This window comes from Oncorhynchus tshawytscha, linkage group LG07, assembly GCF_018296145.1.
Source record: "Oncorhynchus tshawytscha isolate Ot180627B linkage group LG07, Otsh_v2.0, whole genome shotgun sequence".
Lineage (NCBI taxonomy): Eukaryota > Metazoa > Chordata > Actinopteri > Salmoniformes > Salmonidae > Oncorhynchus > Oncorhynchus tshawytscha.
In genome coordinates, this window is record NC_056435.1 from 22,035,980 (window position 1) to 22,056,406 (window position 20,427).

Genomic DNA, 20,427 nt, shown 5'->3' on the forward strand with positions numbered 1-20,427 from the left:
GGAGAGCTTTGTACGCGTCTCTGTGTGTGGAGTACAGGCGATCTAGAATTTTTTCCCTCTGGTTGCACATTTAACATGTTGATAGAAATTTGGTAGAACTGATTTAAGTTTCCCTGCATTAAAGTCTCCGGCCACTAGGAGAGCCGCCTCTGGGGGAGTGGTTTCCTGTTTGCTTATTTCCTTATACAGCTGACTGAGTGCGGTCTTAGTGCCAGCATCTGTCTGTGGTGGTAAATAAAACAGCCACGAAAATACCTCATTCCTCCTTGAAGAGGGAGTGGAAACGGGACTCAGAGGACAGATCAGAACTTTGAGCGGCCCACAGGGCCATGCCCCAATCCAGAGTTTTGCCTGTGAGTAGGGAGATGACGAAGTCCACCCTGTCTTTGAAGTCAGCGGGGTGATGGTCTATGTACAGGTTACATTGCATGAGAAATCCTTGACATTTCTCTATGGAGCCGTCGTATTTATTAGGCATGGATATAGAGGGAGATGAACAAGAGGAGGCTGTGGCACCTGATATCAGTGAAGCAGGAATGGACTGGCGAAGGAGGTCGCAGAGTTCATCGATTCGTTCCTCCTGTCGGGTTAGACGTAGCTGCAGCTTCTCTGAATCCATCTGTAGTTTTTGTTGAGGTATTCTGTAATGAGTACGATGGGAAACAGAGTGCTGGTTTCAAGCGTAGGGCGCAGCAGGTGTTTATTAGTAAAGGACCATAGGAGGAGGCAGGTAACTTGGTCCAGGCAGAAGGTCATACACAGGGACTCCAAAAAGGTAACAGTACAGGCAGGGAAAAGGCTAATAACATAGTCTGGGAGATCAGGCAAGAGGTCGATGACAGGAAATCTGATAGGCAAAACAATATCCCACAATGATGGGGTGCAAAGAACCGAACTAAATAGTGTGTGTAAATGACATACAGGTGATCAGAATTCAGGTGATTGGGATCTGGAGAGTGAGCTGCATTCGGGGGATCTATGTGTTTGAGGGTGTGAGCTGGAAAGTGAGCTGCGTTCAGGGGATCTATGTGCTTGAGAGTGTGAGTTGGAAGCAGACGTTACAGGTACAGGTATATACAGTACCAGTCAAAAGTTTTTTACTATTTTCTACATTGAGAATAATAGTGAAGACATCAAAACTTTGAAATAACACATATGGAATCATGAAGTAACCAAAACAGTTTTAAACAAATCAAAATATATTTTATATTTGAGATTCTTCAAAGTAGCCCCCTTTGCCTTGATGACAGCTTTGCACACTTGTTAAAAGTTCATTTGTGGAATTTCTTTCCTTCTTAATGCGTTTGAGCCAATCAGTTGTGTTATGACAAGTTAGGGGTGGTATACAGAAGATAGCCCTATTTGGCAAAACACCAAGTCCATATTATGACAAGAACAGCTCAAATAAGCAAAGAGAAATGACAGTATCACTATGTTAAGACATGAAAGTCAGTCAATGCAGAACATTTTAAGAACTCTTAAAGTTTCTTCAAGTGCAGTTGCAAATCCATCAAGTTCTACGATGAAACAGGTTCTCATCAGGAGCGCCACAGGAAAGGAAGACCCAGAGTTACCTATGCTGCAGAGGATATGTTCATTAGAGTTACCAACCACAGAAAGTTAATTAACTGCACCACAGATTGCACCTTCAGACACAGGCAGTAACATTCACATCTCAACATCAACTGTTCAGAGGAGACTGTGTGAATCAGGCCTTCATGGTCAAATTGCTGCAAAGAAACCACTTCTTAAAAAAATATAAAAATATTTAACCTTTATTTTTTATTTTTTTGTAACAGTATTTTTATTGGAATTTCACAATTTTCACCCATATTAAGAGATACAACAACAGAGACAAAGCACACAGAACAAAAACAAGAAAAACAGCACCCACTTACACATATCTATGTGCATATATATACACACACATACATATACCCATGCATATACACACACATACATATGCGTACGCACACACACACATACATACGTACACCATTTTCCTCTTCCCGCTCGGTGCTTCTATCACCCCATCACCATCATTGCGTCTCTCAATACATACATTTTAAACATACTTACAAACAGAAATTTAAAAAAAAGCTCAGTTTAAACCAAGAGGTTAGGTTCCACACATGGAACGTACAGTGTAGTTCTGAAATACATAGATCCCCGCCATTCTAAGAGAATCCTTGCAGCATAATAGCTGATACCTCAGGTTCTAGGTAATTTAGATAAGGTTCCCATACTTTGTAGAACTGGTCTATTTTAGAATATTTAACCTTTATTTAACTAGGCAAGTCCGTTAAGAACAAATTGTTATTTACAATGACGGCCTAGGAACCGTGGGTTAATTGCAGAACTACAGATTTTTACCTTGTCAGCTCAGGGATTTGATCTGGAAACCTTTTGGTTTCTGGCCCAACACTCTAACCTCTAGGCTACCTGCCGCCCCAGTGGGACTATCAATTGTTTTTCAACAAGGACAATGACCCAACACACACATCCAGACTGTGTAAGGGTTATTTGATGAAGAATGAGTGATGGAGTGGTGTATCAGATGACCTGGCCTCCACAATCCCCCAATTTCAACCCAATTGATGGTTTGGGATGAGTTGGACGGCAGAGTGAAGGAAAAGCAGCCAACAAGTGCTCAGCATATGTGGGAACTCCTTCAAGATTGTTTGAAAAGCATTCCAGGTGACTACCTCAAGAAACTGGTTGAGAGAATGCAAAGCTGTCAACAAGGAAAAGAGTGGCTACTTTGAAGAAACTAAATATAAAATACATTTAGATCTGTTTAACACTTTTTTGGTTACTATATGATTACATATTTGTTATTGCATAGTTTTGATGTCTTCACTATTATTCTACAATGTAGAAAATAGTAAAATAAAAAAACCTTTGAATGAGAAGATTTATACTGGTATTGTGTGTGTGTATATATATATATATATATATGTACACACAGTGTATTCGGAAAGTATTCAGACCCTTTGAGTCATCTTATTATGTTAAAGCCCTATTCTAAAATGTATTAAATAAGCTATTTCCTTATCAATCTACACACAAACACCATAATGACAAAGCAAAAACAGGTTTTTAGAATTTTTTTGCAAATGTATAAAAAAAACTGAGATATCACATTTACATTAGTATTCCGACCCTTTACACAGTACTTTGTTGAAGCACCTTTTGCAGCGATTGCAGCTTTCTTAGGTTTTCTTAAGTATGACACTACAAGCTTGGCACACCTGTTTTTGGGGAGTTTCTCCCATTCTTCTCTGCAGATCCTCTCAAGATAGGTCAGGTTGGATGGGGAGCATCGCTGCACAGCTATTTTCAGGTCTCTCCAGAGATGTTCGATCGGGTTCAAGTCCGGGCTCTGGCTGGGCCACTCAAGGACATTAAGAGACTTGTCCCGAAGCCACTCCTGCGTTGTCTTGGCTATATGCATAGGGTTGTTATCCTGTTGGAAGGTGAACCTTTGCCCCAGAGGTCCTGAGCGCTCTTGAGAAGGTTTTCATCAAGGATCTCTCTGTACTTTGCTCTGTTCATCTTTCCCTTGATTGACTAGTCTCCCAGTCCCTGCCACTGATAAACATCCCTACAGTATGATGCTGCCACCACCATGCTTCACCATAGAGATGGTGCCAGGTTTCCTCCAGACATGGCTCTTTGCATTCAGGCCAGAGTACAATCTTGGTTTCATTAGACAGGATAATCTTGTTTCTCATGGTCTGAGAGTCTTTAGGTGCCTTTTGGCAAATTCCAAGCGGGCTGTCATGTGCCTTTTACTTTTACTGAGGAGTGTCTTCCGGCTGGCCAATCTACCATTAAGTCCTGATTAGTGGAGTGCTGGAGGGATGGTTTTCCTTATGGAGGGTTCTCCCATATCCAGAGAGGAACTCTGGAGCTCTGTCAGAGTGACCATCGGGTTCTTGGTCACCTCTCTGACTAAGGCCCTTCTCCCTTGATTGCTCAGTTTGTCCAGGCGGCCAGTTCTAGGAAGAGCGTTAGTGTTCCAAACTTCTTCCATTTAAGAATGATGGAGGCCAGAATGTTCTTGGGGACCTTCAATGCTGTTTAACTTAGTCATTATGGGGTATTGTGTGTAGAGCAATGAGGAAAATGTTTTATTGAATACATTTTAGAACAAGGCTGTTACATAACAAAATGTGGAAAAAGTCAAGAGGTCTGAAAACTTTCCGAATGCACTATGTTTATCTTTTAAAAATATATTTTCCTCTTGCCCTACCACCTCTCCCCTAATTGGAGTAAACTAATGGACAACACTTAAGTATTTCCTTGTTTGCTTAAGGCTCTATACAGCTCGTTGAGTGCATTCTTAGTGCCAGCATCGGTTTGTGGTGGTAAATAGACAGCTACAAATTTAATTAATGAAAACTCTTGGTAAATAGTATGGTCTACAGCTTATCGTAAGGTATTCTAACTCAGGTGAACAGAACCTCGAGACTTCCTTAATATTAATATCCTCCTGGAATTATCTGTGCAAATCATTTTGTTGGATTGTTCACCTACTAATAGGGAACGTGAGATGGGTTTAGATCGTCTTACTAGGCCTAGTTATCATAACTTTGCCTTGATATCCAGATTGGCTATCATTATTTTGTTGAACAGCTAATTTAGCAAGGGAATGTTGCTATAGGAATATGTCATTGCAGTATTGTCCTTATACTCTATCATCATTAGTAATAAAAAATAGCCTAGAAGTCAGAGGAAAATCTATTCATATTCTCCGGGATCTGTTGTGGGGGATGTCTGTCCTTGGGGACCTGACAAGCTTTGTAGAGCAGCCACTCACTCTTTTCTGTCATTACTAACAGCAACACAAGAACTGCTATTATATTAAGATAACACTGATCTATTAACAAAAGTTGCACTGATCTCCCAGAGATGTAGTAGGAGGATATGAGAGAAAACAGAAGGACTGTGCACAACGCTAAAATTCCCTCCAATTTGATTTGCAGTATGCTAGCCTACACACTCTAACTGTTTGTATTTGAACAATGACTGAATACTCTTCTAAGAATATAAAATATGAAAAGACACACATCATGTTTATTCTTTGGTTAGTGGTGACTAGCCCGTATATGACTAGCCTCTGTTATTATTATCATCATAGGGTACTCCTCATTGGAGGCTAGTCATATCAGGATAAAAGGTTGACATGGTAACCCCAAAATCCTGATGCAGACTCTGACTTCAGTATCCCCTTACAAGTATACAGTGTAATACATATGTCGTTCCAAGGTTGCTATTGATAGAAGGCAAACTGTAGTTATCTACAATGATGACTATCCTTTCTCCTCCTACAGGCCAACCTTTCTCTCTGGCCCTGACCACCAGTCAGCCAGACACAAGTCCCGGGGTTCTTAAGGTTCCCATGACCACAGCTCCCCATGGCCTGTATCACTGAGACCCGCGCCCCGTCCCCCTCCCTCTCAGAGTGCAACACCCCCCTCTCAGAACACACCCCTCTCTTCCGGAACCAGCTGGACGAGTCCCCCGCCTGCACCCCTGAGATGGATCTGACCCCCACCCAGTGTGTCCTGCGGAATGTACTATCCATCGATACCGGGGGTGCTCCGGAGTCTGAGGGCGGTGGAAGAGGCGGTCATAATGAAGAACACACCTGCGATGGACACAGCCCCACGCCGAGCGAAGAACAGCAGGAGCACTTTGCCAACAGCGTGCTGAAGCTCCGTGAGAATGGGGAAGGAGGGGGGAGGGGAGAGGGCCAGGACGCGGAGGATGGTGCGGTCCAGAGCAAGGCTGATGATGTGAGACTGCTGTCGGGAGGAAGTGGAGGGTTTCTGGAGGGACTGTTTGGGTGTCTGAAGCCAGTCTGGACCATGATCGGCAAGGCCTACTCCACCGAACACAAACACAACCTGGAAGGTAAGAAGAGAGATAGGGATTGTATTTAGAGTCGGGAGCTTCTCCTGACAACATGACCTGACCAGGAAACAATGCAAATATTGACCCGTCCTGCACACTATTGTGTGTGATCACAATTTGAACAGATTTAATGATAGCTTTTTGGTATGCCTTTACAGAAAAATAAATAGATTTAAGTATGGAGGAAAGTGTTGATACACTACATAACCAAAAGTATGTGGACACTTGCTCGTCAAACATCTAATTTCAAAATCATGGGCATTAATATGGAGTTGGTCCCCCCTTTCTGCTATAACAGCCTTTCCACTAGGCTTTCCACTAGATGTTGGAACATTGCTGCAGGGACTTACTTCCATTCAGCCACAAGAGCATTAGTGAGGTCGGGCACCGATTTTGAACGATTAGGCCTGGCTCGCAGTCCGCGTTTAAAATCATCCCAAAGGTGTTCGATAGGGTCGAGGTCAGGGCTTTGTGCAGGCCAGTCAAGTTCTTCCACACCGATCTCGACAAACCATTTCTCTATGGACCTCGCTTTGTGCACAGGGGCATTGTCATGCTGATGTAGGAAAGGGCCTTCCCCAAATTGTTGCCACAAAGTTAGAAGCACAGAATTGTTTAGAATGTCATTGTATGCTGTAGCTTTAAGATTTCCCTTCAATGGAACTAGGGGGCCTAGCCCAAACAATGAAAAACATCCCCAGACCATTATTCCTACTCCACCAAACTTTACAGTTGGCACTTTGCATTGGTGGGGGTAGCATTCTCCTGGCATCCGCCAAACCCAGATTTGTCCGTCAGACTGCCAGATGGTGAAGCATGATTCATCACTTCAGAGAACGCATTTCCACTACTCCAGAGTCCAATGCCGGTGAGCTTTACACCACTCCTGGCAAAGCTTGGCATTGCGCATGGTGATCTTAGGCTTGTGTACAGCTCCTTGGCCATGGAAACCCATTTCATGAAGCTCCCAATGAACAGTTCTTGTGCTGATGTTGCTTCAAGAGGCAGCAAGTGTTGTAGTAAGTGCTGCAACCAAGGACAAGAAATGTTTAGGCGGTCCCGTTCTGTGAGCTTATGTGGCGTACCACTTCACGGCTAAGCCATTGTTGCTCATAGACGCTTCCACTTCCCAATAACAGCACTTACATATGACCAGGGCAGCTCTAGGAGGTGCAGAAATTTGACAAACTGACTTGTTGGAAAGGAGGCATCCCAGGACGGTGCCACGTTGAAAGTCACTGAGCTGTTCAGTAAGGCCATTCTACTGTCAATGTTTGTCTATGGAGATTGCATGACTGTATGCTGGATTGTATACACCTGTCAACAACTGGTGTGGCTGAAATAGCCAATTCCACTAATTTGAAGGGGTGTCCACATACTTTTGCAAATACAGTTGAAGTCGGAAGTTGACTCCAACACTTAGGTTGGAGTCATTAAAACGTTTTTCAACCACTCCACACATTTCTTGTTAACAACCTATAGTTTTGGCAAGTCGGTTAGGACATCTACTTTGTGCATGACACAAGTAATATTTCAAAAAATTGTTACAGATAGATTATTTCACTTATAATTCACTGTATCACAATTCCAGTGGGTTAGAAGTTTACATACACTAAGTTGTCTGTGCCTTCAAATAGCTTGGAATAATCCAGAAAATGATGTCACGGCTTTAGAAGCTTCTGATAGGCTAATTGACATAATTTTAGTCAATTGGAGGTGTACCTGTGGATGTATTTCAAGGCCAACCTTCAAACGCAGTGCCTCTTTGCTTGATATCATGGGAAAATCCAAAGAAATCAGCCAAGACCTCAGAAAAAAAATTGTAGACCTCCACAAGTCTGGTTCATCCTTGGGAGCAATTTCCAAATGCCTGAAAGTACCACGTTCATCTGTACAAACAATAGTACGCAAGTATAAACACCATGGGACCATGCAGCCGTCATAACTCAATTTGATGGGCTCATGTCTGTTAAATTGTCTGTCTGTAATGGTGTGCCCCAAGGCTCTGTACTTGGTCCTCTCTTATTCACTATTTATATAAATCATTTATACAAAAATGTCCAAAATGCGCAACTTCATTTTTTATGCTGATGATACTGTTATTTACTGTTGTGCCTTGTCTCTTACAAAAGCTTTCCAGAACTTGCAGACTGCTTTTTATACTGTTCAACATACCTTTTGTCAATTGAAGCTTATCCTCAATACTGACTAAACTAATGGTGTTTTCTAAATCAAGAAATAGACCTCTAGACCTTTCACCTATTATTACCTGTCAGGGCAATGAGATTGAGACTGTAACCTCATAAATATCTTGGAATTTTAATTTATGACGGCCTCTCTTTTGAATTGCATATTCAACAACTTACAAAAAAATTGAAGCTGAAATTGAGATTTTATTTTAGGAATGAGGCCTGTTTTTCTTTTGAAGCCAGGAGGCTATAGTAGTATCAGCTACATTTATGCCTTTACTAGACTATGGGGATATTTTATATATGAATGCTTCCGCTCAGTGTTTGAGATCAATTGACACCCTTTACCATGGCACTTTGAGATTTATTTTAAACTGCAAAACCCTTACGCACCACTGCACTTTGTATACCAGGGTTGGCTGGCCTTCTCAAGTCACTCGTAGGCTCAGTCATTGGTATACTTTTATTTGGCCATTTTTATTGCTCAGAAATGTGGTGGGTACTCTCTTTGTTCACTGGACTTTATCCTGCAAACTGTTCAATGTCTTTTGGTAAAAGGGCTTTTATGTACTCTGTGCCATCGTCTTGGAACGTTTTACAAAATACTTTTAAACTGGAAGAACTTGTCCCGATTGGTATTTTTAAATCACTGATGAATGATCTTGAGACTGATTCCCCGACCTGTCAATGTTTTTGCTGTTTTATGATTTTATTATTTATGTTATGTACTTTTTCATGTTGTTTGTCTGTAAATTTGTAATGACTTGGTGCTGCCTATCTTGGCCAGGACGCGCTTGAAAAAGAGATTTCAAATCTCAATGAGCCCTTCCTGGTTAAATAAAGGTTAAAAAAAATAAAAATAACGCTCAGGAAGGAGAAGCGTTCTAGAGAGGAATGTACTTTGGTGCAAAAAGTGCAAATCAATCCCAGAACAGCAGCAAAGGACCTTGTTCACAAGGCTGGAGGAAACAGGTACAACGTATCTATATCCACAGTAAAACGAGAACACCATCCCAACCATGAAGCACGGGGTTGGCAGCATCATGTTGTGGGGGTGCTATGCTGCAGGAGGGACTGGTGCACTTCACAAAATAGATGGCATCGTGAGAAAGGAAAAGTATGTGAATATGTTGAAGCAACGCTTGGTTGCAATGGGTCTTCTAATTGGACAATGACCCCAAGCATTCTTCTAAAGTTGTGGCAAAATGGCTTAAGGACAACAAAGTAAAGGTATTGGAGTGTCCATCACAAAGCCCTGACCTCAATCCCATAGAACATTTGTGGGCAGAACTGAAAAAGTATGTGCGAGCAAGGAGGCCTACAAACCTGACTCAGTTGCACCAGCTCTGTCAGGAGGAATGGCCCAAAATTATCCCAGCTTATTGTGGGAAGCGTGTGGAAGGCTACCCGAAACATTTGACCCAGGTTAAACAATTTAAAGGCAATGCTACCAAATACTAATTGAGTGTATGTAAACAACTGACCCACTGTGAATGTGATGTCAGAAATAAAAGCTGAAAGAAATCATTCTCTCTACTATTATTCTCACATTTCACATTCTTAAAATAAAGTAGTGATCCTAACTGACCTAAGACCTAAGGAATTTTTACTAGGATTAAATGTCAGGAATTGTGAAAAACTGAGTTTAAATGTATTTGGCTAAGGTGTATGTAAACTTCCCGACATCAACTGTGTAGTGTATGTTAATGGGATGATTAGGCCTACATGTGATTATGTATAATTATATCAACCAGTCGGTGGTAAAATTATTCAAAAATTAAAACACACCAGCATATTGTAAGAAAACCCACTCTGACTGGAGAGAGAATGAGAAAGAGAGAGAGAGGTGGAATAAAACATATGTGCACCTCTTTGCCAGATTGTGTGTGTGTGTGTGTGCACGCCTGTGTTTATGTAAGTGTGTTTGTGTGTGTGTGCATGCCCGTGTGTGTGAGAGATAGTGTTTGCTGAGGCTGTGTGTGTTAATAGAGATGAGAGGTGCAGTGTCAGTTTGTGGTGTTGAATAATGTATGAGTTAGATTTGGTGGAGGGTTCCCAGGGGAAAGGAGGGCTATTGTAGCAGCCAGGCTGCAGACATAAACAGGCCTGCCTCCCTGCCTGTGTCTCACACACACACACACACACACACACACACACACACACACACCACCAGTGCAGGCATGCACACACGCGCACACACACACATGCATACATACACACACAGTCACTGCTAGGCAGATAGATACAGCTCGGTGGGGGAGGAACAGCCAGGTAGAGCAGAGGGATGGGGAAATTAAAAGTAAAAATGTCCATAAAAGCTTTTATGGAGTAGTCCTATGCTCTCTCAATCCCTCTCTCTTTTTCTCTCTCTCCCCATCTCTTGCACTCATTTGATTCATTCTTATTATTCTCTAAACATCTTGAGCTTCCACCTCTCTGTACCTTGCCTGTACACTACACAATGTCCCCCTTTTGAATCCATAAAATAACAGGAAAGGAAAAGCAGATTGGACCATCATAAAGACCCTTTGTGTTAAGGTAGCTCAGGCCGGCCTGTTTTGATAAGATGGACCATTGTTGTGTTACCTACAGACTGTAGTAGTAGTATTGGACTGCTTCCATTGGCTATCAATTTCAAAGAACTGTTGGGGATCTGCAATAACAACACAAGGCTGTAGTCTAAATTGTTCTGTTTATCTAGTTCAAAGAATACCGACGCAGGGTATTCTAACATAGCCTCATCGCCTTTATTTCTGTTTTTTCAATCAGTAGCACACATGCATTGTACTGGTTTCAGAATCAAGATTCAAATAACATACCACACCCCCCCTCCCAGTTCACCCCTAAGCTAGCTTTACACCTGGAATGTGTGAATACACTTGAACCTCACCTCACCTCACCCCCAAACACAACACACACACACACACACTAAATTCTGGGTAATACACTTTCTACTCTAAATCCTGCTATTGTGGCAAGTCGACTGTAACAAGACTTCTGTGCTCTAGAGGGGACAGAGAGAGGGAACGGGAGAAGGGGGATGAGAGGAGGAGGAGGAGAGGGGAAAAGTAGTGGGAGAGGGAAAGGGAGGAGGAGAGGGGAAAATGAGAGGAAGGTAAGGATTTTGGAAGCTATTGTGGAAGGGTAGAAGAGGAGGGGGTAGAGCGAGGGAACATGAGGGGAGTGTTGAGAGGACGGGAAGAGGGGGATTTGAGAGGCTAATATGGAAGGATAGCAGAGGAGGGGTGGGGGGGATTCCCCAGGGATGGGGGTGATGGTGGTTGGGAAGGGGAGTGTGCCTGGTAAGGGGAGACAGACAGACGGTTAACACAGGATGCAAAATTTACTGCTGTTCTGCTGTTCCCTTCCATCACAGGGATAATTTTCTGATACATTTATCAAATTAGCCAGGGCGCTACGAATGATTAAGGATCTACCTTGATGGATTCGTTTTTTCATAAGTCTATCAATTATTGCCATGAAGTATGATTGTTATATTCTGTTGTTGTTGTAGTTGTCTTTTGTTCATGCATGGTTTGCACTGCAACCAACAAATAATAATTTGTTTATTTGGATCCCCATTAGCTTTTGCAGAAGCAGCAGTTACTCATCCTGGTGTCCACAAGATACACAAAACACAACAAGCAACAAAACACTGATACACTGATAGACAAGGACAGTCACAAATGTTAGATACAATGATATAAAAACAATACAACAACAAAAATTATGTTTGCTCGTGTGTTTGTGTGTGTCCCCTCACAGTCCCATCGTTCCATGAGATGTTGTTTAATCAAGTTTTAAAGGCGACTTTGCTGTTTGCTTGAGTAATTGGATATGGAAGGGAGTTCCATGCAATCATGGCTCTGTATAATACTCTGCGTTGCCGTGAATTCGTTTTGGACTTTGGGACTGTGAAGGCCCCTAGTGGCATGTCTTGTGGGGTATGTATGGGTGTCTGAGCTGAATGTTAGTTGATATTCCAGACAACCTGGAATTTTTAATCACAGTAATATTTCTCATAAAACTTAGATGAGAATCAAATCAAATCGTTATCAGTCACATGTGCCGAATACAACAGGTGTAGTAGACCTTACAGTGAAATGCTTACTTACAAGCCCCTAACCAACAAAGCAGTTTAAAAAATATACGGATAAGAATAAGAAATAAAAGTAACAAGTAATTAAAGAGCAGCAGTAAAATAACAATAGCGAGACTATATATAAGGGGGTACTGGTACAGAGTCAATGTGCGGGGGGGCACCGATTAGTTGAGGTAATAAATACAGTGCCTTGCGAAAGTATTCGGCCCCCTTGAACTTTGCGACCTTTTGCCATATTTCAGGCTTCAAACATAAAGATATAAAAACTGTATTTTTTGGTGAAGAATCAACAACAAGTGGGACACAATCATGAAGTGGAACGACATTTCTTGGATATTTCAAACTTTTTTAACAAATCAAAAACTGAAAAATTGGGCGTGCAAAATTATTCAGCCCCCTTAAGTTAATACTTTGTAGCGCCACCTTTTGCTGCGATTACAGCTGTAAGTCGCTTGGGGTATGTCTCTATCAGTTTTGCACATCGAGAGACTGACATTTTTTCCCATTCCTCCTTGCAAAACAGCTCGAGCTCAGTGAGGTTGGATGGAGAGCATTTGTGAACAGCAGTTTTCAGTTCTTTCCACAGATTCTCGATTGGATTCAGGTCTGGACTTTGACTTGGCCATTCTAACACCTGGATATGTTTATTTTTGAACCATTCCATTGTAGATTTTGCTTTATGTTTTGGATCATTGTCTTGTTGGAAGACAAATCTCCGTCCCAGTCTCAGGTCTTTTGCAGACTCCATCAGGTTTTCTTCCAGAATGGTCCTGTATTTGGCTCCATCCATCTTCCCATCAATTTTAACCATCTTCCCTGTCCCTGCTGAAGAAAAGCAGGCCCAAACCATGATGCTGCCACCACCATGTTTGACAGTGGGGATGGTGTGGTCAGGGTGATGAGCTGTGTTGCTTTTACACCAAACATAACGTTTTGCATTGTGGCCAAAAAGTTCAATTTTGGTTTCATCTGACCAGAGCACCTTCTTCCACCTTTTTGGTGTGTCTCCCAGGTGGCTTGTGGCAAACTTTAAACGACACTTTTTATGGATATCTTTAAGAAATGGCTTTCTTCTTGTCACTCTTCCATAAAGGACAGATTTGTGCAATATACGACTGATTGTTGTCCTATGGACAGAGTCTCCCACCTCAGCTGTAGATCTCTGCAGTTCATCCAGAGTGATCATGGGCCTCTTGGCTGCATCTCTGATCAGTCTTCTCCTTGTATGAGCTGAAAGTTTAGAGGGACGGCCAGGTCTTGGTAGATTTGCAGTGGTCTGATACTCCTTCCATTTCAATATTATCGCTTGCACAGTGCTCCTTGGGATGTTTAAAGCTTGGGAAATCTTTTCGTATCCAAATCCGGCTTTAAACTTCTTCACAACAGTATCTCGGACCTGCCTGGTGTGTTCCTTGTTCTTCATGATGCTCTCTGCGCTTTTAACGGACCTCTGAGACTATCACAGTGCAGGTGCATTTATACGGAGACTTGATTACACACAGGTGGATTGTATTTATCATCATTAGTCATTTAGGTCAACATTGGATCATTCAGAGATCCTCACTGAACTTCTGGAGAGAGTTTGCTGCACTGAAAGTAAAGGGGCTGAATAATTTTGCACGCCCAATTTTTCCGTTTTTGATTTGTTAAAAAAGTTTGAAATATCCAAGAAATGTCGGTCCACTTCATGATTGTGTCCCACTTGTTGTTGATTCTTCACCAAAAAATACAGTTTTATATCTTTATGTTTGAAGCCTGAAATGTGGCAAAAGGTCGCAAAGTTCAAGGGGGCCGAATACTTTTGCAAGGCACTGTACATGTAGGTAGAGTTAAATTAAATTAAATTAAAGTTTCTATGCATAGATGATAACAACAGAGAGTAGCAGAGGTGTAAAGGGGAGGGGGGCAATGCAAATAGTCTGGGTAGCCATTTGATTAGGTGTTCAGGAGTCTTATAGATTGGCGGTAGAAGCTGTTTAGAAGCCTCTTGGACCTAGACTTAGTGCTACCGCTTGCCATGCGGTAGCAGAGAGAACAGTCTATGGCTAGGGTGGCTAGAGTCTTTGACAATTTTTAGGGCCTTCTTCTGACACCGCCTGGTATAGAGGTCCTGGATGGCAGGGAGCTTGGCCCCAGTGATGTAACGGGCCGTTCGCAATACCCTCTGTAGTGCCTTGCGGTCGGAGGCTGAGCAGTTGCCATACCAGACAGTGATGCTCTCGATGGTGCAGCTGTAGAACCTTTTGAGGATCTGAGGACCCATGCTAAATATTTTCAGTCTCTTGAGGGGGAATATGTTTTGTCGTGCCCTCTTCATGATTGTCTTGGTGTGCTTGGACCATGTTAGTTTGTTGGTGATGTGGACACCAAGGATCTTGAAGCTCTCAACCTGCTCCACTGCAACCCCGTCGATGACAATGGGGGCGTGCTTGGTCCTCCTTTTCCTGTAGTCCACAATCATCTCCTTTGTCTTGATCACGTTGAGGGAGAGGTTGTTGTCCTGGCACCAACCGGGCAGGTCTCTGACCTCCTCCCTATAGGCTGAATCGTTGTTGTCGGTGATCAAGCCTACCACCGTTGTGTCATCGGCAAACTTAATGATGGTGTTGGACTCGTGCCTGGCCGTGCAGTCATGAGTGAACAGGGAGTACAGGAGAGTACTACTGCGCATGCTCTAAGTACGCTGCGCCTTGGTCCATTCATTCAGACGAGCGTGACATACAGTATGTACATGTACATAGTATATCAAGGAATGGTGTCCATCCTAGATGCAGTAATATTGGAAATGTTGGTTTTAATTACTGTCATTCTAAAAGCAGTGACTCACTCATAAACAGGATGTGTCTCACCCCGACCCCTTTTTTCTGACGATACTGTATCACTGACCTCTCTCTTTTCTCTCCGTCTTTCCGTGTTCTCTCCCCCTCCCTCCTATCCCCTCTTCTCTCCCCCTTCAGAGTTGTGGGAGGTACCGTTTGAGGACATCTCAGAGCTGCAGTGGGTGGGCAGCGGGGTCCAGGGGGCTGTCTTCCTGGGGAAACTCCACGGACAGGAAGTAGCTGTGAAGAAGGTTCGAGACATCAAGGAGACAGACATTAGACACCTGAGGAAGCTCAAACACCCCAACATCATCACATTCAAGTGAGAATACTAGCAGAAATATCAGGGGGTTTCTTGTTCATCTGCTCATGTCGTCCCCAGTTTCCTCTTTTCCTCGCCATTAGTCCTCAGATATTTGTGTTCTGATCATGTATGCCTGTGTCTGGGTTGTCCATGTTTTTGTATTATACTAGTGACAAACCAAATTTCCCCTTAGAGAATCAATACGTTTTATTTATTAATTCCTTCCGGTAGGTACAGTAGCTTGTAAATAGTGATTATATGTTCAGGGTCTTTCTGGCACATTTCCTCAAGCCTTCTATAATCCCACTGTTCCCTCTCTTCCCTACAAAGACATATATAAGTTATAAAATATTATATGTTGAGTCATGTCTTTACTCACGCTCTTCTCCCCCTTTCTTCTCTCCTCTCCTCCCTCCAGGGGTATCTGCACCCAGGCTCTGTGCTACTGCATCATCATGGAGTACTGTGTCATGTCTTTACTCACCCACTCTTCTCTTCTTCTCCTTCCTATCCTCTCTCTATTCCTCTCTAGGGGTATCTGCACCCAGGCTCCTTGCTACTGTATCCTAATGGAGTACTGTGCACAGGGCCAGCTGTATGAGGTGCTAAGGGCGGGCAGGAAAATCACCCCCTCCCTACTCATCGACTGGGCCATGGGCATCGCTGGGGGCATGAACTACCTTCACCTCCACAAGATCATCCACAGGGACCTCAAGTCACCCAAGTAAGTTCTACCTACATTGATAACTATACTTTAGCTTCATTGCAGTCCTGTTTGTGCTTGAGCCAACAACTCTATTGTGTTCATTGTCATGCAAACATATGGTCATACACAAAGTAAATATCAATTTATATGACTTACTTCCATTGAGGGTGTTTTAGTGTTAGTGTATCACGGTACCAGACCTCAAAACCATATTCTCGTTAAGGTCATTTGAATAGTTCTAGGCCAGGGAAACCTAGAATGGCTGTAGCTGTGGCTACAGTACACTTTCCTGACTGTGCCTGTTCCCTCCAGCATGTTGATTACGTACGACGACGCAGTGAAGATCTCAGACTTTGGCACATCTAAGGAAATGAGTGATAAGAGCACCAAGATGTCGTTCGCCGGTACGGTCGCCTGGATGGCCCCGGAGGTCATCAGGAACGAACCCATCTCAGAGAAGGTCGACATCTGGTAAGAGTAATCTCTGTGTGTCTCTGTGTGTCTCTGTGTCCCAAGGCACCAGGCACACTGGGCACACACTGGTTTAATCAATGTTGTTTCCACGTAATTTCAATGAAATGACGTTAAACCAACATTGGAATAGATGTTGAATTGACATCTGTGCCCAGTGGGGTGTATCTTGTCCCCACACAAAGTCAGGAAGATGTTTCTGGAGGCAAAGAAAAGTATAAAGCCACAGTTGGCGAATTGGAGAGCTGACAGAGTCTCTTAATTTACAATTGGACGCCACCCCAATGCCAATAGGCTATTTGGAAGCGTTGCTAGAAAAAGCCTTTATTGACAGTAACCAAGAAATGTAAATGCCTGAAGCTTGTTAAAAGGCATTGGCACTTGGATTGGAACCAGATGCTATGGTCTTTGGCCACGGACACCAGCGGTGGGTTTGGCGTCAAAGCAAGATGCATATGCAGAAAATAACCTCATACTTACTCTGGAGCAGGTTTGCATCAAGGAACTCCCTGTAATTTGCTCAGTTCATCTTTCCCTCGAGCCTGACAAGTCTCCCAGTCCCTGCCGCTGAAAGAAATCCCCACAGCATGGTGCTGCCACCACCATGTTTCACCCGTAGGGATGTTGCCAGGTTTCCTCCAGACGTGACACTTGGCATTCAGGCCAAAGAGTTCAATCTTGGTTTCATCAGACCAGAGAATCTTTTTTCTCATGGTCTGAGAATCTTTAGGTGCCTTTTGGCAAACTCCAAGCGGGCTGTCATGAGCCTTTTACTGAGGAGTGTCTTCCATCTGGCTTCGCTACCATAACGTCCTAATTGGTTGAGGGCTGCAGAGATGGTTGTCCTTCTGGAAGGTTCTACCCAGACACAGACAACAACTGAGAGACAATAGAACTCACAGGGCTGAGCTTGCTTTATGCATGTTAGCATCATGCAGGCCAATGCAACTGTAGGGCTTATAAAACATTTACTCACATCAGTCATCACTATTATGTTGACTGATTAATTACACTTAATAATTTTGGATTAAAAACGTATAGGCAGCCTAGCCAGCCCAATTTTTAATATAAACAAAATTTTTAGTACGGTCAGGGCGTGAGTTGGGGTGGGCAGTCTATGTTTGTTTTTCTATGTTGGTTTTTGAGTTCGGCCTAGTATGGTTCTCAATCAGAGGCAGCTGTCTATTGTTGTCCCTGATTGAGAATCATACTTAGGTAGCCTGGGTTTCACCTTTGGTTTGTGGGTGTTTGTTTTCCGTGTGTGTTTGTTGCCACACGGTACTGTTTCGGGTTTCGTTCGTTTCACGTTTATTGTTTTGTGGTGTTCAGTTTATGTCTTTAAATAAACGTTATGGACGTTTAGAGGAGGAGGAAGGCCGTTATACTGCAGTTCAAGAAGTTAAGAAAATATGTACCAAATAAACTAAAGTAAAAAATTATAAAAAGTAACACAAGAAAATAACAATAACGAGGCTATATACAGGGGTACTGGTACCGAGTCAATGTGTGGGGGTACATATAAGTTGAGGTAAATTATACATGTAGGTAGGGGTAAAGTGACTATGCATAGATAATTAACAGTGAGTAGCAGCAGTGTACAAAATAAATGGGGGGATGGTGTCAATGTAAATAGTCCGGTGACCATTTCATTAATTGTTCAGCAGTCTTATGGCTTGGGGGTAGAAGCAGTGGTAGAACTAGAGTTTTATACATGGTGGCCAAGGTTACTTCGTCATAGACCATGACATAAAATTAGTGTGTAACCCTGACCTGGTGTCTAAGGATCATGAATGAATCCTATGATTGCTGATTAGAGGTAAAAGTGATAATTCACTTAACCCAGAGTTCTTCAATGTGGCAGAAAGTGTTGTCCAAAAGGGTTGCTTCACTAGAATTCTTTAACATACTATGAATAGTCAGTGTCTCTACCTCGGAACTGCAGCTCAATTTCTTACTCTCTCTCTCACACACACACTGTACTCACATACATGGAGAGACTTGAGTCACTCTGTTTTCATGAATATATAATCTGGGTCTATAAGTGTTTTGAACATCAAAATATTTTCAGAAAATAAAGCTCAAGCACCAAGGAGATAAGATAGCATTTGTGTGTTACATAAATTACATACAGTGCCTTGCGAAAGTATTCGGCCCCCTTGAACTTTGCGACCTTTTGCCACATTTCAGGCTTCAAACATAAAGATATAAAACTGTATTTTTTTTGTGAAGAATCAACAACAAGTGGGACACAATCATGAAGTGGAACGACATTTATGGGATATTTCAAACTTTTTTTACAAATCAAAAACTGAAAAATTGGGCGTGCAAAATTAAAACCCCTTTACTTTCAGTGCAGCAAACTCTCTCCAGAAGTTCAGTGAGGATCTCTGAATGATCCAATGTTGACCTAAATGACTAATGATGATAAATACAATCCACCTGTGTGTTACCAAGTCTCCGTATAAATGCACCTGCACTGTGATAGTCTCAGAGGTCCGTTAAAAGCGCAGAGAGCATCATGAAGAACAAGGAACACACCAGGCAGGTCCGAGATACTGTTGTGAAGAAGTTTAAAGCCGGATTTGGATACGAAAAGATTTCCCAAGCTTTAAACATCCCAAGGAGCACTGTGCAAGCGATAATATTGAAATGGAAGGAGTATCAGACCACTGCAAATCTACCAAGACCTGGCCGTCCCTCTAAACTTTCAGCTCATACAAGGAGAAGACTGATCAGAGATGCAGCCAAGAGGCCCATGATCACTCTGGATGAACTGCAGAGATCTACAGCTGAGGTGGGAGACTCTGTCCATAGGACAACAATCAGTCGTATATTGCACAAATCTGGCCTTTATGGAAGAGTGGCAAGAAGAAAGCCATTTCTTAAAGATATCCATAAAAAGTGTTGTTTAAGGTTTGCCACAAGCCACCTGGGAGACACACCAAACATGTGGAAGAAGGTGCTCTGGTCAGATGAAACCAAAATTGAACTTTTTGGCAACAATGCAAAACGTTATGTTTGGCGTAAAAGCAACACAGCTCATCACCCTGACCACACCATCCCCACTGTCAAACATGGTGGTGGCAGCATCATGGTTTGGGCCTGCTTTTCTTCAGCAGGGACAGGGAAGATGGTTAAAATTGATGGGAAGATGGATGGAGCCAAATACAGGACCATTCTGGAAGAAAACCTGATGGAGTCTGCAAAAGACCTGAGACTGGTACGGAGATTTGTCTTCCAACAAGACAATGATCCAAAACATAAAGCAAAATCTACAATGGAATGGTTCAAAAATAAACATATCCAGGTGTTAGAATGGCCAAGTCAAAGTCCAGACCTGAATCCAATCGAGAATCTGTGGAAAGAACTGAAACTGCTGTTCACAAATGAGAGCTCGAGCTCGAGCTCACTGAGCTCGAGCTGTTTTGCAAGGAGGAATGGGGAAAATATTTCAGTCTCTCGATGTGCAAAACTGATAGAGACATACCCCAAGCGACTTACAGCTGTAATCGCAGCAAAAGGTGGCGCTACAAAGTATTAATTTAAGGGGGCTGAATAATTTTGCACTCCCAATTTTTCCGTTTTGGTTGTGTTAAAAAAGTTTGAAATATCCAATAAATGTCGTTCCACTTCACGATTGTGTCCCACTTGTTGTTGATTCTTCACAAAAAAATACAGTTTTATATCTTTATGTTTGAAGCCTGAAATGTGGCAAAAGGTCGCAAAGTTCAAGGGGGCCGAATACTTTCGCAAGGCACTGTACATACTTCTTTGTATTGATTTTAAGAAAAGGCATTGATGTTTATGTTTAGGTACATTTGTGCAACGATTGTGATTTTTTTCGCAAATGCGCTTTTGTTATATCATCCTCCGTTTGGCGAAGTTGGCTGTCTTTGTGTTAGAGGAATTCAATTCCT

The 20,427-nt window shown here is 42.6% G+C and overlaps 1 protein-coding gene across 1 annotated transcript in view; it reads left to right on the plus strand.

Moving 5' to 3' along the window:
- Nucleotides 1-20,427, plus strand: part of LOC112255227 (mitogen-activated protein kinase kinase kinase 12-like) — a 73,869-nt gene that overhangs the window by 11,346 nt on the left and 42,096 nt on the right. The window contains exons 2-5 of the mRNA XM_024428267.2: nucleotides 5,337-5,919; nucleotides 15,168-15,351; nucleotides 15,866-16,057; nucleotides 16,352-16,510. Of these exons, the coding sequence (XP_024284035.2) occupies nucleotides 5,421-5,919; nucleotides 15,168-15,351; nucleotides 15,866-16,057; nucleotides 16,352-16,510 (1,034 nt within the window). The 5' untranslated portion in view covers nucleotides 5,337-5,420. The remainder of the gene's footprint in view (nucleotides 1-5,336; nucleotides 5,920-15,167; nucleotides 15,352-15,865; nucleotides 16,058-16,351; nucleotides 16,511-20,427) is intronic.